The following is an 18594-nucleotide window of genomic DNA, read 5'->3' as shown; positions in this document are numbered from 1 at the left end:
TGAGATATTGGCCTGTAGTTTTCTTTTTTAAATACTGTATTTATTTTATTTTTAATGTGTATGAGTGTATTGCCTGCATGTATGTAAGTGCACCCGTGTTGTGCAAAGCCCTGGGAGGTGAGAAGGCGTTGGAGCCCTTCGAACTGGAGTTACAAATAGCTATTAGCTGCCATGTGGGTGCTGGGAATCAACCTGGGTCCTCTGAAAGAGCAGTCAGTGCTCTTAACCACTGAATCATCTCTCTAACCCCCAGTCTGTAGTTTTCTTTTAATGCCTCTATTTGGTGTTGCTATCCAGATAATGCTGGCCTCATAAACTAAGGTAGGAAGTGTTCCCTTCCTATTCCGTTGTCTAGAAGAATTTATACAGAATATGATTTCTTCCTTAATAATTTGACAGAATTGTCTGGATCTGCAGAGCTGCAGAATTATTTGTTAGTTTGGTTGTTTTTGTTATGTTTTTATAAAAGAAGGATTTAACTAAATTTAACTTCAAAACTGGTCTCAGGGGTAGGTGTGGCACATGCCTTTGATCCCAGTACTCAGAGGTAGAGGCAGGCAGACCTCTGTGAATTTGAGGCCAGCTTTGTCTACATACAAATCAAATTCCAGGCCAGCCAGGGCTACATACAGAACATGTCGCAAACAAAACAAAACAAAAATTATCTTAGTGCTGTGGAGATGGCTCAATGGGCAAGGCACTTGACACACAAGCGTGTGGACCATTACTTAGAGCCCCTACACCCATGTAAAAAGCAAAGGCAGCAGGGGTGGGGGTGGGAGGGAGGGGCAGATGGTGGCCCAGCACTTGGGAGGCAAAGACAGGGGATCCAGGGGTTAGCTGGCTAGCTAGACTAGTCTAATTGGCTAGCACTGGGTCCAGCAAGAAATTCTGCCTCAATACATAAGGTGGTGAGTAATCAAGGAAGACATCCAATATCCTCCTCTGGCCTTCACACGAATATACACACGTATGTACACATACACCTACACACCTACATATAAAATTAATTTCAGGTTGTTCAGGTCATATTTCTTTTCCAGTAAACTTTATTAGTTTGTGTGTTTCAGGGAATTTGTTCAATTCAGCTAAACTGTTAAATTTATTGTCATGAAGGCATTTACCATACAACCTTATTATCCTTCTAATACATATAAAATATTCAGTGATGTAATCTATGTAATTTCTTTTAATGGCATTGTTTGTTTTCTCCTTTATTCTGATCAGGAAAGCCCAAGGCTTGTCAAAGAATCAATTCATTCTCATAGACAGTAAAATGGTAAATGTGATGTTATGTATATTTTACCACAATAATTTTTTTACCATAATTCTTTTGAAGATTTTATTTATAGATGGAGGGTATCTGAATATGATCAAAATACATTGTATGAAATTCTCAAAGAATCAATAAAATATTATATGGGTGCTGGGAACAGAACTTAGGTTCTCTGAAAGAGCAGTACTCGCTCTTAAATGTTGTGCAATGCCCGTGGAGGTCAGAAGAGGCTGTCAGATCTCCTGGGACTGGAGTTACAGACAGATGTTAGCTGCTATGTGGGTGCTGGGATTCGAACCTGGATCTTCTGCAAGAACAACCAGTGTTTTTAACTGCTGAGCCATCTCTCTAGCCCCCAAACAGTTCACTTTAAATATGCACAATTTACTCTATTTTAGTTATATCTGAATAAAACAGAAAAGTAACTGAGCCACAACAGGGTCAAGAATAAAAGGAATTCTATGTTCTTGGTCTTTGACAACAGTTCAGAGACATTCATATCTTTTGGAAAATAAAGATTTCAGGCAGAACTTCAAATTCTGTAGTGTTTACTTTCAAAGCAAAAGAAAGCTACTTCCCCTTTTTCCCTATCCTTAGTATGTATAAGAAAAACGGTAGTTCAAGCTGTACATACCTTCATTCGAGCTGCAGTGCTTTCCATTTCACGGCTGTGAGTCTCTTTCCGTTTATCTGCTACCTCCCTTTGCTTTTGGAGAGCATCCTTGAGACGCTTGTTGGCAGCTGCGGCCTAAATAAAAACGGTCCATACTTATGTTGAATGAAGAAGTAATAAGAATATTTTAATTTGCAGCACATGAATAAACACAGAATTCTACGTTTGAATTCCTACTGGTACCAGCTTTTGAAGTCTCCATGGATATAGTAACTGATGAGTAGCTGTTTTCAGAACATAGGGGAGAGAGATATTTCAAGGAAGTTCTGCACATTGACAATGTCTGGGAATGTCACATATTGATTTCTCAAGTGGTTTTTTTTTTTTTTTGGAAGAAGCCAGATGCCAGATTAGAAAAACATTCCCAGTTTTCCATCCAGGTTTTATTTGCTCACAGGTCATAATATATAAAAAGAGATCAAGATTTAGGATTTATTCAGGCAGGCATAGTAGCACATGCTTACAATCTCAACACTTGGGAAGTAGAGGTGGGAGAATCTGGAGTTAATGCTAGCTTGGACTACAAGAAAACCTGTCTCAAAAAAAGAAAATAAAAGCTGGGCGTGGTGTTGCTTACCTTTAATCCCAGCACTTGGGAGACAGAGGCAGGTGGATCTCTGTGAGTTTGAGGCCAGCCTGGTCTACATATCAAGTTCCAGGCCAGCTGGAGCTACAGGGAAACCCTGTCCCAAAAAGAACAGAAATAAAACAAAAAAACAAAAAGATTTAAGAATTACTACTTAACATTGACATCCATGGTTTCCTAGGATACTGGCTCTTTTAAAGATTATTACTTTGTCAGTATCCGAGTTTGAGGATGATAACACATTTGGCACAGCAGACTGGATTTTCTTACCTACCTCCTCAGTTTTACGTCTGAGCACATTGGACTGCTTCTGGAAGTTTCTTTCAAGTTTGAGTAGCTCATATTGTCTCTTACGATCCTGATTTAAAAAAAAAAAGTCAGAGAGATGTTCAGCCGGTTAAAATAAAATCTTAAACTAAGAAGTCTTTCATGTTCTCCTTTATATCTAAGGCTAAATACAACACTGTGAGCTACCTTTATCTGCTTATCAGAATTAAGAACGGGAAGATCTAGGAACTATGTCTGTATATAGAGGAAAGTCATCTATCTTCTTCAGCATATTACTCTGTGGTCAAATTATTGAGTTCTGTCTTAATTATAAATAATATCAGAGAATGTACAATTTGGAAGGAACCCTAAAGATCACCTATTGAACATCCTCATTCACGTAGTTTGTTCCTGATAGAGGTGGAAATCAGGTGTGCTGATAAATAGATCAGTACTCTTTCTTCCCCCCTCAAATTATTGGCTGGCAAAAGGAGACTGCTATCATATAGCCATTCACCTACAAAATTAAGGTAGCTTCCAGCTTATCACTGAATATATCCTCTCTAGAGAGTAAAAAAAAAAAAATCAAGAAGGCAGGGGCTGTGGTGGCACACCCCTTTAATCCCAGAACTCAGGAGGCAGGTGGATCTTGTGAGATCAAGTCCAGCCTAGTCCACATAGCAAGTTCCAGGCCAACGGGGGCTACAGGGAGCCCCTGTCTCAAACGAAAATCAAGAACATGAAATACTATGGGATATTGCCTGCTTCAAACAAATACACACTTATCTGCTTTGATTTCTTGACCCCTTCCCTATCTTATTAACCCATTCAGCTCCTTCTGGCTTTACTTGTTTAGCCAATCTAGATGGCATGGTCAGCAGTTTTAATCATGTCTTTGTAAGCAAACAAGGACTATTAATTTCACCCCTGGGAAATGCAGCTCAGTGGTACAGTGCTTAACTAGCATACACGAAGGTCTAGGTTCAATCTCCAGTAGCAGAAAAAAAGAGAGTGAGACAGATCCCCAAAACAAGCATATTCATTTCATTCAACCCACGTAACATTTTCATAGTTGGCACTGTATTAGGTTTCTGGGATGCAGAGATGAAATTGACTTGGTTATAGTTTCTCACAGAGAACGCAGGAGAATATAAACAACACGCAATTATAATAGGACACCATATAATTGTGGTAAAATGGGATGTGTGTTGGTATGAAGTAAGGGAATTAAAGAAACACAAGTAGGAGATTAAACTAGTCTAGTGACAAAATCTAGCACTCTTACCACCAAACTTCTTGAGACTGTTTAGTGCATCTAGTTGTCATTCCACTTCACTCCTTAAGTTCCTTGTAAGTAGTTCCTACCATTGTCCTGAAATCTTATGTATTTAATTCAGTATTCTTTATAGTCCTTACTTTCTTTGACATCAGTCTTAGTATCATTAGCTCTTCTGATAGCTGTAATGCAGCATCCTCATGCTTTTTCATCCTCATGCTTCTTACATGGAACAAAGAGATTCTCAGCAACCCCCCCCCGCCCCCAGGTCTTGAAGTCCTGATTATCCTGCTTCAACCTCTTGAGTGCTAGGCATAACCTTAGTCTTCTTTTTTTTTTTTTTTTAAATACATTCTCCATCTCTCTAATCACATTATTTCTGTGGTGTCAATTTTCACATCTCTGTAAGATAACTCCCTAATTAGCAACCAGTCACTCCTTTGAACTCAGCTAACATTTTTCCAAATCTTGTAGACTTCTCTGTCCCAATGATTATTCTCCTGAAACCAGCTTCATCACTGCAAACTAGATGTTGCCTCCAGTTTTTCAGTCACTCAAAAACTTGAAGTAATCTTTGGTGCTCTCATTCCCTCATTGCTTTGAAAAGGCATATTTTGCATTTACTATCACTATAATTCAATATGCATTAACTGAATGTGTACTAAAATATACGCCCGTCACTGTTCCAGCCAGTGGGAATATGGAAGTGAACAAAATGAAGGTTCTTGCCATCACAGCATGTCTACTGCTGTAAAATATAAACTTGGTAATTTACAGCTTTGTCTTTTTGGTTTTTAATTATTTTATTGAGATATAATTAAATGTATGAGGGGCTGGAGAGATTGCTCAGTGTTTAAGAGCACTTGTTCTTGCAGAAGACCTGGGTTTGAATCCCAGCACCGACATGGTGACTAACAACTGTCCATAACTTCAGTTCCAGAGAATCCGATGCCTTCTTCTGGCCTGAGGGCCTCCAAGGGCATTGAACAACATGGGTGCACATACATACAGGCAGGTAATACACTCACACACATAAAATAAAAACAAATAAAATATATTAAAAATAATTAATGTATGATGCAGTTTAATCACCTAAAGTATGATCCTTGGTTTATGGCATATTCACAGAGTTGATGTAACACTAATCCCACAATCAATTTTATCACTTTTTTTTTTGGTGTTTTTGAGACAGGGTCTCCTTGTAGCCCCAGCTGCCCTGGAACTCATTATGTAGATCAGGCTGGCCTTGAACTCAGAGATCCCCCTGCCTCTGCCTCCACAGTGCTGGAATTAGAGGTGTGCGCCACCACACCTGGCTAATTTTATCACATTTTAATTGCCACAGAAAGAAATTTCATGTCCTTTACCTGTTACTCCACAACCCTGTCACCCTGTTCCTCAAACACTAATCTATTTTCTGTCTACAGATTTGTCAATTCTGGACATTCCCTGTAATATATCATTACTTGTGACTGGCTTCTTTCACTTAGCAAAATGTTTTCAAAGTTCATCCATGCTACAACATATAGCAGTACTTAATTTTTTTTTTTTTGGTCTTTTTGAGACAGGATCTCCCTGTATCCCCAGCTGGCCTGGAACTCATTGTGTAGACCAGGCTGGCCTTGAACTGAGAGATCCACCTACCTCTGTCTCCTGAGTGTGGGGGTTAAAGGCATGCGCCAAGCCCGGCTGCCAGTATTTAATTTTTTATGAATGAATAATATTCCACTATATGGATATTATGTTTTACTTATCCATTCATCCACTGATATACTCATGTTTTTCCCACTTTTGGGAGCTATTATCAATTCTGTTCTATGACTATTTGCATATAAGTTTTTACATGTGTATGTCTTCATATCTTCTAAGTAGACAGAATTAAGAGAAGTAGAATTACTGGATCATACAACACCTCTAAATTTATTTAGCCTTCTAAAGAACTGCCAACTATTTGCCAAAGTAGCCACACTGTTTTTTCCCATCCTACCAGCAGCCTGGTGTTTCTAATTCTTCTGCATTCTTGCCAACACTTATCTTTCCTTTTGACTATAGTAATCTCAGTGGGTATGAAATGGTATGTCATTGTGGTTTTCATTTGCATTTCCCTGATGGCAAATGACACTGAGCACATTTTGTGCACTTACAACTCTGTTAATTTATTGAGTTCTAAGATTCCTTTATATATTCTAGAGACAAGACTTCCTTGTTAGCAATATAACTTGTGAATATTTTCTCCTGGTTTGTGGGCTGGCCATTCATGTTTGTGCTGGTATTATTTACAGTGCAGAAGCTTTAAATTTTGTCTAACTGAATTTTTCTTTGGCTGAGCTTTAAATAGCACATAAAACCCTCTTGGCTAATCAAAAGCTACAAATACTAATACCAATGCTTTCTTCTAAGAGATTTGTAGTTTTAGCTCTTATATATATATATATTTAAAGTTTTTAAAATTAATTACTTTAGTGTATGTGCACAGTGTGGAGGTCAGAGGACAACTTCTGAGAATCAGTTCTCTCCTTCTACCATGTGGGTTCCAGGAATTGAACTCAGGTCACTATACTTAGCGGCAAGAGCCTTTACCCATTGAGCCATCTCACTGGCTTGCATATAGATTTTAAAAAATTTTATTATTTTTATTTTATGTATATGAGTGTATTGCTGCATGTGTGTAAGTGCACCCATTTTGTGCAATGCCCACAGAGGTCAGAAGAGGGTGCTGGATCCCCTGGAACTGGAGTTATGGATGGTTGTTAGCTGCCATGTGGGTGCTGGGAAATCGAGCCTGGGTCCTCTGCAAGAGTAGTCAGTGCTTTTAACTGCTGAGCCATCTCTCCGGTCCTTTATTTATAGATTTTTTGGGGGATCTTTTTGAGACAGGGTCTCCCTGTAGTCCTAGTTGGCTCACCATGTAGACCAGGCTAGCCTTGTTCTACAGAAATCCACCTGCTTCTACCTGGAATTAAGGGCATACACCACCATGCCCAGAATAGATTTTTAAAAATATATTTAATTTCTGTGTATGGTATAATGCAAGTTCCAACTCCAGCACTTTGTACATAATTATCTGGTTTATTAAGCATTATTTGATGAAAAGACTACTCTTTTGTGCATGCATGTTTATGCACATGCATATGGGGCCTGAGGTGAGCCTCAAATGTTGTTCCTTGGGAGCCATCCACCTTTTTTTTGAGAAAGGATCGCTCACCTAGGGCTTGTAGAATAGACCAGGTTGGCCGTGAACTCACACAGATCCTCCCAAGTACTGGGATTAAAGGCACGTGCCACCACACCCAGCTAGCAGAGTGACTGTTTAGCATGGGCAAGGCCATATGTTCAGTCCTTAGTGCTGCTCTACCCCTCTCCCTAGTACTACAATTGATCATAAACATATGAATTGGTTTTTGGACTCAATTCTATTCCCACTGATATATATCTATCTTTACACAGTACTAGTCAGAATTACTGACTTTTTGATTGCTCTAACTATTCAGGGTCTCTTTTCCATATAAATTTTCATATAAATTTTAGGATTGGCTTGTGAATTGCTGCGTAAAAGTCAAATTTTTTTTTTTTTCCCCTCCAGCACTGGAGATTGAACTCAGGGCCTCATGCATGATAGGCAAGCAGTTTACTACTTAAATTTTGATTAAGATTGTGTTGAATCTGCAAATCTGAGAGATATTCTATCTTTAGAATATTAAGTTTTCCCAGGGCTGGAGAGATGGCTCAGTGGTTAAGAGCACTGACTGCTCTTGCAGAGGATCCGGGTTCAATTCCCAGCACCCACATGGCAGCTACAAACCCTCCGTAACGCCAGTTCCAGGGGAGTCTGATGCCCTCTTCTGACCTTCGCAGCATTGCACAACATGGGTGCACTCACATACATGCAGGCAATACACTTATACACATAAAATAAAAATAATAAACAAAATATATTTAAAAAAAGAATATTAAGTTTTCCCATCCATGAATATGAACTATTATTTAGTTGGTTCTTTAATTAATTCAATGTTTTGTAGTCTTCAGTTTAAAAATTGGATACTTCTGCTATTTCTAAATATTTTATTTATTGGTGCTATTACAAATGGAACAGTTTTCTTAATTTTTATATGTAAAGAAATACAACTTTTATTTTTTTAAAAATTTAAAAATATTTATATGTATGTGTGTTTGTAAGTTTATGTGCACCACATGTGTGCAGGAGCCTGTGGAGGCCAGAAGAGGGTATTGGATCTCCTGGAATTGGAGTTACAGGCAGTTGTGTTGGGTGCTAGGAATCAAATTCAGGTGCTCTGCAAGAGTAGTAAGGACTCTTAACCACTGGGCCATCTCTGTAGCTGCACAACTAAATTTCTTATATTGACTGTGGATCCTGTAACCTTGCTGAACTGATATATTAGTTCTAATACTTTTAGTGCCCTCCCTAGGATTTTCTGTATATATGATCACGTCATCTGCAAACAGAGACAGCTTTATAGTATAGACTCTATAGGGAAATGTTGAACACAAGTGATGACAGCACATGTCTTTGTTTTGTTTTGTTTTATTCCTGATCTAAAGAAATTGTTGTAAGGAAATTCTAAGTGTAATGCTGGTGGTGGGTTTTTCATACTTGCATTTATTCTTAGTATTTTTTTAAACTATCAAAGTAATGGGCTTCATCAAATGCATTGTCTGTCTCTCTCTCTCTCTCTCTCTCTCTCTCTCTCTCTCTGATTGTGTGTGTTTGTGTGTGTGTGTGTGTGTGTGTGTGTGTGTGTATGTTGAGGATCACAACCAAGGTCTCAGGCACAATAGAGAAATGCTCTATCAATGAGCCTTTCCCCTCGGCCCAATCATGTAACAATTGCCATTTGTTCTACTGATATACTGTACTATACTAATTGATTTCCAGATATTAAACAAGCTGTCTTGTAGCTATACCTCACCTGATTGTGGTATACAGTCCAGGATGGCCTGGAACACGTGATTCCTCCTGCCTCATACTCTCAGGTGCTTGAACTACAGGTATGCAACATGTCTGGCTCACCTATTTTATTACATGAAATTCAAATTTTATTTACATACTTTTCACTTGATGAACATATGGATTCATTCTACTTTTTGGCTATATTATTTTCATTTTTTGATTGTTCAGGATTTTTTAATGTATATTTTCTATTGAGTTTTTGTGCATATCATACAATAATTTTTAATCATATTTGACCCCCACCTCCATCCGCAGGCCCCATAGCCTCCCTGCACTGGATTGTGCATTTCATACAATAAATCTTATTTTTGGTCTTTTTTGAGATAGAGTCTTCCTGTAGCCCCAACTGGCCTGGAACTTGCTATGTAGACCAAGCTGGCCTTGAACTCACAGGGGTCTGCCTGCCTCTGCCTCCCAAGTGCTGGGATTAAAGGCATTTGCCACCATGCCCAGCTCATACAATAAATCTTAATCATATTTAGACCCCTGCCTCACCAGATTTCAAGCATTCTGCGGAATATGTTAAGGCCTATCCTGTCAAACTTTTGTACCCAGATGTTCCTTGGTGCAAGTTCATCCACTGGAGTCTAGCTAGCCTATGTAGAGTCACTCACATAAAGAAGACCAACTCTCCCTCACCTAGCAGTGATCAGCTGCCAATAGTTCCTTGGCTAAAGTTGGGGCCTACCGCCCATTTCCCCAATTCTATGCTGGGTTCTTGTCTGACTGAGTCAGCATGGGACTCAAGAGTCTCCTATATTCTAAGCTGTCCGCAAACTCACTATGTAGCCAAGGATGGAACTTGAACTTCAGACCTTCCTGCCTCTACCTCCTGAGTGCTGTGATTACAGATATGTGCCACCACTCCAGGTTAATGTGATGCTGGGAATGAACCCAGGGCTTCATACATGCTAGTAAGCACTCTACCAAACTGAGATAACCCCTATTCCCTTTTAGTGTGTTTTTTTTAAGCACTGGGGATTCAGAGCTTAGGGCGTGCTAGGCAACTCTCTACCATTGAGCTATATCCCCAACTCTGGCTATTATAAAAAATACTATGAACACTTAAGTACATTTTTTGGTAGGTATACTTTCAATTATCTTGGTTTTAAAACTAGGAAAGACATTTATGAATCTCATGGTAACACTTTTTATCTGATGGAATGCTTTAAAAAATGGTTGGTTGGGTTAGCAGGATGGCTTCAGTGGGTAAAGGCACTTGCCGCTAAGCCTGATGACCTGGGTTCAATCCCCAGGACCCACATGTAGAACAGGAAAACTGACTCCCAAAGCTTGTCCCCTGACCTCCATACATGTGCCATGGCACATGTGTACCATTGCCTCCCTATCCCCACCACGAGAGTGATAAATGTAAAAAATTGGCTGGTCCATTTTACATTCTTGCTAGTCATGTCTGAGGGTCCTATTTCTCTATATGTTCATCAACATTTGTTATTACTTTCTTCTTTAATTATAGTTCTTGCAGTGATGTGAATAATGCACTGTGGTTTTGATTTGTTGTTTTCATGTTACAGGTGTGCTCCACCCAGATAGTTCAAGTGTCTTGATGAGTTTTCTTTGTTCTCCATGATACGCCATGCTGTATCCTCTCATATTTTTCCCAAGCACGGTACATACAGATAGTAGTTCTACTTGGCTTTGTACTGCTCATTGTTAAGCTTAAAGTCAATAAAACACATGGAGACTTTAAAAATCATTCAGAATAATGCTACATTTAAGATTTTGTTGGGGCTGTAGAGATGCACAGTGGTTAAGAGCACTGCCTGCTCTTGTAGAGGACCCAGGTTTGATTCCTAGCACACACATGGCAGCTAACAACTGTCCTTATCCCCAGTTCCAGGTGATTCGACGCCCTCTTCTGACCTCTGAGAGCACTGCATGACATGGGTTGCACCTACCTACATGCAGGTAATACACTAATACACATAAAATAAAAATAATAAATAAAGCTGGGTGTGGTGGTGCACACCTTTGCAGATGGATCTCTGTGAGTTCGAGGCCAGCCTGGTCTACATAGTGAGTTCCAGGTCAGCTGGAGCTATAGGGAGACCCTGTCTCAAAAACAAATATATATATATAAAATATTTTAATAAAAAAAAGGTTTTGCTGGATGAGCTGACTCAGTGGGTAAAGGTACTTGCCACCAAGCCTGATGACTTGATTTTGATATCCAGGACACAGATGATAGGAGAGAACTGACTCCCACAAGTTGTCCTCTGACCTTGACACATAGGCCATGGCACCCCCTATCTCTGCCTAATAAAATAAATGGTTTAAAATAAGAGATTTTTGTAAAGCAAGCTTCCCCTCACCCCCTTTTCCTAAATCCTTGAGCTACATATTACCTTGAGTAATCATCTGGATTATATTCTCCTTGGTGGCACTTTTGTTTCTTTAGAATTTTTTCCTTGCCCAATCTATCATGTATTTGGAACAGAAACATCTGGAAGGTAAAAATTACTTATACACTCTTTCTGCTTTAGCACAGTGTCACTGGAAATAAGCAGAAAGTGGCCAGTACACAGGACAAGCTGTAACTGCAGCATCTAATGCTACTGATATGTTAAATTTTTATCTTTTGGGGGCAGGAGCAATGGCACAGTGTGAAAGCACTTGTTGCTTTTTTTTTAATGTTTAAAAAATATTCATTTTTATGTGTATGAGTATCTTGACTTCATTTACGGGAGTTAAGGATGGATGTTAGTTGCCATACAGGTACCGGGAACCCAACCTGGTCCTCTTTCTTGCAGAGAGCTCCCAACCATTGAGTCATGTCCTCAGATCCCCCCACAATTTTTATTTACATATTTCTATTTAGTGTTTTGCCTGCATGTATGTAAGTGCACCTATGTGTACAGTGCCTGAAGATGATAGATGAGGGTGTCAGATCCCTTGGAACTTGAAGTTATGAATAGTCTCTCCAGTTTAGAACTTAGTGCTCTTGTAGAAGCCCAGGTTCAGTTCCCAATATCTACATGGTGGCTTATAACCATCTGTAACTCTAGTTACAGGGGGATCCAAGGCCCTCTTCTGGCCTCCACGGGCATCAAGTATGCACATGGTACATATAGATACATACAGGTAAAAACACTCATACACATAAAAAATAAAAATTAAAAAAAACCAGTAAGTTAGGCATGGTGGCACAGACTTTTAATTCCAGCATTTGGGAGGCAGAGGCAGGCAGATCTCTGTGATATTAAGGCCAGCCTGGTCTATACAGTGAATTCCAAGCCAGCTGGGGCTACAGGGAGATCCTGTCTCTAAAACAAAACAAACCAAACAAAACAACACAACACAACACAACAAAAAAACCACTTTTATCTTTTCCCTTTTTTTCCTATGTCCCATTCTTTTTGGTATCATTTTTCCTTTATTGCTTTCTTTTGCTGAAGCAAATATTTTCCCTTATATCAGAATTATTTCAAAATAACTCAAAATATCTACTGAATTATTTTCCTAGAGAATGCTCTAGTTCTTATAGTAAACTTAAAACTCAACAGATGCAGGCATGGTGGCACATGCCTTTAAACCCAGCACTTGGGAGGCAGAGGCAGGCAAATCTCTGTGAGGTCTACGTAGTGAGTTCCAGGCCAGTTGGGGGCTACAGGGAGACCCTGTCTCAAAAATACCAAAAAAACCCCAAAACAAAACAACATCCAAAAACTCCATCAGAATCTGGCTTGGGTGCAGTGGTGCACAGCTTTAATTCTAACACTCAGGAGGCAGAGGCAGGCAGATCTCTCTACGTTTGAGGTCAGCCTGGTTTATATCCAGAGTTTCAGGCCACCCAGAGCTACACAGTGAGTCTTAAAAAAAAAAAAGAAAAACCTCATTGGAATCGACTTCAACTTAATATTAACTTTTATTAAGAAGTAGAAATATCATTCCTATGGAACTCTACTCTCTTTCCTTTCTTTGTACTATTATTATTATGCATATTACATCTACATTAACCTCCATACATACTTGTAATTATTAATTTATAATTCATTTTTAAAACTGTTATTTTTTACATTAATTTATTTTGTGAGTGTAGGCATACACAAGCCATGGTGTGTGTGTGTAGGTCAGAGGACAACTTGTGGGAGTCGGCTCTCTCTTTCCACCATGAGGGCTCCACAGACTGAACTCAGGTCATCAGCCTTGGCAGCAGACACCTTTTGTCTACTGAGATATCTCAGTGGCCCTGATTTATGTTTTAAAATAAAGTAAGAGAAGAAAGGGGAACAAATATGTATATACAATTTGTTATACTGACTTTTTTATTCATTCTTATTTCTTCATGAGAACTCACCATTTCACTGCTCCCCTTTTATATCATTCTTAAAGCCTCAATTTATTTATTACTTGTCCTAAAGGAATCCATGCTTATTTTGCCTTCCTATTTAGACAAAACATTTTTCAAGGGCAGAGCTCGTATATTATTCCTCTTTCTATTTCCAATAGTAGCCAGTCAATAGTGCACATAGCAGACCCTTGATAGAAAGCTGTTCAATTCATGAATGACGCATTATGGAGATATCAGGTGTTTGGGAAGGGTTTATCAGCAGGGCCTTTGAGAAACTTTAATTAACTTACTCGTTCTTTCAGCTGGATGACTTCTTTGTCCTTTTGTTGTTTCCACTGTCTAAACTTCTCAGCATCCTCTTTCATCTGACGCATTAACTGTACTCGTTGGTTTTTCATCACCTGTAAAAACAAAACAAAACTAAACAAAAACAGTGTATTAGTCATCTGTACCTTACTCTAGGCTGACATGTAGATGGATCGAGTAACCACAAAGAAGGGAGAAAACCTAGAGTGATGTTGAGATGACCAACAGATGTTTGAATCAGGCTTGCAATATCACCTGTTTGCATACACATGTGTTCTAGTTTGCTTCCTGCTACTATGATAAAACACCAAACAAAACCAACCTGGAGAGGTTGGTTTCATCTTATACTTGACAATTCATCACCTAAGGAATTCAGGGCAGGAACTCAAGGCAGTTACCTGGAAACAGGAACTGAAGCAGAGGCCACAGAGGAATGCTGCTTACTGACTTGCTCCAGGCTCAGGTACCTTTCTTTTCTTTTCTCTTCTTTTTTATTTTTCCTTGGGACAGGGTCTCCCTGTAGCCCCAGGTGGCCTGGAACTCACTATGTAGAGCAGGCTGGCCTTGAACTCATAGAGATCCACCTGCCTCTGCCTCCGCAGTGCTGGGATTAAAGGTGTGCACCACCATACCTGGGTAAGCCTATAGTACCTGGTATTCCCAAGCAGTCTCCCATCCAAGTACTAACCAGGCAGGCCCAACCTGCTTAGCTTCTGAGATCAGATCAGATCAGATCAGGCGCATTCAGGGTGGTATGGCCATAGACTCAAGTACCTTTCTTACATCATTCCTAGGCAGCCCTTCTGCCTAGGGATGATATCACCCATGCCTGTATTGAGATTGGTCCTCCAGAAAATGCCCCCACAGTCATGTCTACAGGCTAATCTGATGCAGGAAATTCCTCAATTATGGTTCCTTCAATTAACTCTAGTTTCTATCAAGCTGACAAAAACTAATCAGCACAACAGGGTTTCCAAGTATAGAGTATATAAATGAACACTCTCAAGAAATAAAAGAATTTCCTAAAAGCTAAATTCAGGCCTACACTTACTTCCATAAATGAAAGGAAGTATTTTCGAAGGTCAAAGACAAATCCACCTATCAACTATTAATATTCCAAAAATTTCAGTGCAAGCAACCTGTAATCACTTTGCAGATGTTATAAACTGAACATCTGTTAAATTGAAATATCATTTAATTTTTGACATCTTGCTATTACTTTACAAAATTATGCCACTTGATCATGGAAAGTGATTAGAATATTCTCATTAAATATTGACACAGTTTTGTCTTTTGGTTTCAGAGTATCTAACATTAAACATTCTGAATGTTAAAAAAAAGAAATTAAATTGGCTATATTTATACTAGAAATGATTGCCCTGCTTCCTAGTTTCTCACCTGAAAATACCTCTGTATAAATCTAAATGGAACACCTATGCTTTTAGTTTCAATGTGGTAATATAAGGATGAGAGTTTGTTACCCGTATTTCCTGGTTCAATTTGGAGACAGTATGCTCTGTGGATTCCTTTAGTTTTAGAAGTTTGGATTGTTCATGTAATTTCTTTTTCAAATCAGTTATTTGACCTTCTAGCTCCTGGAGACGTTTGCGACGGCGCTCACTCAACCTAACACAGATGTAGGAGGGAAGACATTAAAGGCTTACTCCAAAAGATCTGATACAGGACTCCCAGGTTTACAACCCCAATATCCAGTTGCCCTTAAAATAATGAATGCTACCTGCCCAACCAAAACAGTCTCACTAATGAGAGAGAGCATAATACCAGACTAAAACAACATTTTTTGCATATACAACAATGCTTCAATACGCTCCCTTCCACCACTCAGTGTCAAAAGGATGGTTCTTTGAAGACACTTCACCTTGCTTTAGCTGTAAGGAATAATTCTGACGATTACTATGCAAGTCTGAAACAGAAAGCAATCATTCAACATAACTCTAAGGAACATAAGCTTCAGAGAAAGCTAAAACAATCATTTAGTAAAAGGAAAGTAGAATATCAAATTAGGCTTTTTCTAAGGTAGGAGGTTCTGATTATCTGTCATAGTAGTTTTATTCTTAGCAGATTAAGAGATGGCTAGAATAATTTTTAATCACTAGCTTGGACAGTAATTCTACTTACAAGCAGGCACAAAAAATGTTGTTTAGGAGGTCTTAAGATTTACAAAATACCAGCTTATATGTCAACTTTCTTTTCATTATGTAGCTGGCCTAGTTTGAGGCTAGCCTAGTCACTATGCAGACTAGGTTAGCCTCAAACTCAGAGCTACCCCTGTCTCTGCCTGCCCAAATGCTAGGATTGGAGGTGTGCGCCACCATGACTGGCGGCTATATGTTAACTTTTAATAAATCCTTCCCTTGATCATGCCATCCAGAATCAGTATCTCCTGCCTCTGAACTCTGACCACAATCACTGCTAAGAAATTTATTTGGCCACTAGTTCATATGTTATGTTATAGTAGTCTTCCCCCCTCCCCATCCTGAGATGTTATATAAAACCTCAATTATACCGGGTATGGTAGTGCACACCTTTAATCCCAGCACTTGGGAGGCAGAGGCAGGTGAATCTTTGTGAGTTCAAGGCTAGCCTGGTCTACATAGTTCCAGGACTTCTGGGGCTACAGGGAGACCCTGTTTCAAAAAACAGGGAGACCCTGTTTCAAAAAACCCTCAATTATTACCCAGGTGTGGTGGTGCATGCCTTTAATCCCAGTACTCTAGAGGCAGCCTCGGTGGATCTCTTGAGTTTGAGGCCTGGTCTATAGCAAGTTCAAGTCCCCATCTCAAAAACACAAAAAATAAAAAAAGGACAAAACCAAACAACAACAAAACACAAAAACCCTCAATTACTGAGGCACGAGAGATGGCAGTTAAGAGCATGTACTGCTCTTGTAGAAAACCCGACTGATTCCTAGCACCCATGCCGGAGGCTCACAACTGCCTGTAACTCCAGCTCTAGGGATCCAACACCTCTTTTGGCTTCTGTAGGCACCTGCTTTCACATGTACATACCCATACCACAGACATAATTAAAAATAAACAATTAAAAAAGACAGCAATTATTTGGCTTTTCTTTGTATAGGTCTCCTTTCCTTACTAGGTTTAAATCTTTAGGGGACAGCAAATGGGTCTTCAGCTTTGCTCTTTCCTTGAAATCACCTTCTACATGGTAGGGACATAACATTTATTGGCTTTATTCTTACTTAGCTTGGTTGACATCCTTCTTTGCTGTTTGAAGTTCAAGGACCAAGTCTTCCTTTTCCTTTTGCAGACTGAGGACTTCCAATTCCAGATTTTTAATGTTATCCTAGAAACATTATAGGTCAGAGAAAAAGAAAGCATTATATAGCATAGGAAGATAATTGCTTCAACATTTCAACATTCTGTCTCTGTGACTCACTAATTAATTTTATGTTTTAATTTCTTCCTCCTTCCATTATTCCTGCTTGAATGTACCAAGTGTTAGGGTTACAAGCATCCCACATCTGGCTTCATGAATTAAATTTTACCACTTCAAATGCAAACTGAAAACTCTTGTTCTTGATTTGATGAAGAATAAAGTTGTGTAGTGGGGAAAATATGGACTTGAAATTCGAGGGCCTGGGTCTGAATCTTGACTATAGTATATCATGGAAAATCTCTTGTAGTTTCAGTTTCTGTGCAGAAAAGAGTTAATATAGCAGGCTTGAGCCCATTATCCATAAAAAGGACTCCTAGCAAGGTTGGCTCTTGGCTCATGTCTGGAAACTTACGATTATGGTAGGGTTTCTGCCATTCCTTAACTGGCAATAGTGGCTCATTAATCATTAAATTATGCAAATAATGAAATTTACCCTGAATATCTGTCTTCTCTCAGAGAGTATAGAATCTTGGCATGTATAAGGCAGAACCTGGGTTTCTAGGTTAGAGAGGAGGGTCTTAACTGGAAGAGACTATTTCATACATAATCACAGAAATGGAAAGAAAAAGGGAAGATTTTTTGAAGCTTGTGCTTGCTTTCTTTTGGACTTTGTGTATGGGGTTTTCTCTTCACTGATTTCAATTTGCATCCTTTCATTGAGAAATCTTAACTATGAGTATGACTATGTACTGAATTTTGTGAGCCCTTGTAGCGAATCACTGAATTTAGGGGTCATTTTGGAGTTTTTTGAGAGTTTCCCCATCCATACAAATAATTAACAAAATGAACCAAGTGTAGTAGTGCATGCCTATAGTCCTAGCTACCAAGAAGGCTGAGGCATGAGAATCAATTGAACTCAGGATTAAAAGCCAGACTATATTAATTCTTCCTCAATCTCTTCCTTTAAAGATTTAAAATTTTCATTGTAGAGGTCTTCAATGTCTTTGGTCAGGTTTATTCCTGCAGGAGGAAGTGCAGCCTGAACAACCTGCGCATGCACACTGCAAACGCGCCAAAAACATCCGGCTGAGTCAAACCTCTGTTCTGCCAACAGACATAGAGACGGCTGACATGAAAATGCCCTGATACAGAGAGCCAATGAGGCACAGACACAACCTATCAATGGACCAATGGGACACCAGGAGGGGGGATATAAGGGAGCCCCATATCCGCAATAAATGAGTCTGCAGCTGCTCACACTGCCTGCTTCTCAGCTGACTCCTGGAGTCTGGAGTCTGCGTCGTGACTCAGCGCGGACTCTACCCCCGCCAGGAGGGTCCCAGGACACCCGCAACACATTCCGAGATATTTTATTTTATTTTTTTTGAGGCTATTGAGAAAGAAAGTGTTTCCATGTACTCTTTCTCTGGTTGCTCGTTGTTGGTATATAGAAAGGCTACAGACTTTTATAGATTAATTTTGTACCCTGCCACTTTATTGAAAGTGTTAATCATTTCTAGGAGTTTTCTGGTGGAATTTTTGGTGTCTCTTAGATATAATATTGTCTGCAAA

General features: G+C 39.3%; 1 protein-coding gene and 1 pseudogene across 2 annotated transcripts in view; both read right to left on the bottom strand.

The window, feature by feature from the left end:
* The window catches only part of Kif4a (kinesin family member 4A), a 130634-nt gene that overhangs the window by 34807 nt on the left and 77233 nt on the right, over positions 1-18594 (bottom strand). For both annotated transcript variants that reach the window (XM_008844389.3, XM_029568943.1), the window contains exons 16-20: positions 16886-16989; positions 15147-15291; positions 13650-13760; positions 2810-2893; positions 1911-2024 (exon numbers count right to left, since the gene is read on the bottom strand). In XM_008844389.3, coding sequence (XP_008842611.1) covers positions 1911-2024; positions 2810-2893; positions 13650-13760; positions 15147-15291; positions 16886-16989 — 558 coding nt within the window. The remainder of the gene's footprint in view (positions 1-1910; positions 2025-2809; positions 2894-13649; positions 13761-15146; positions 15292-16885; positions 16990-18594) is intronic.
* On the bottom strand, positions 14305-14431 carry LOC115072254 (annotated as a pseudogene).

This window comes from Nannospalax galili, unplaced genomic scaffold, assembly GCF_000622305.1.
Source record: "Nannospalax galili isolate Female #2095 unplaced genomic scaffold, S.galili_v1.0 scaffold280, whole genome shotgun sequence".
Lineage (NCBI taxonomy): Eukaryota > Metazoa > Chordata > Mammalia > Rodentia > Spalacidae > Nannospalax > Nannospalax galili.
The sequence above is the reverse complement of the archived record's forward strand: the minus strand, read 5'-3'. Positions and strand labels throughout refer to the sequence as shown.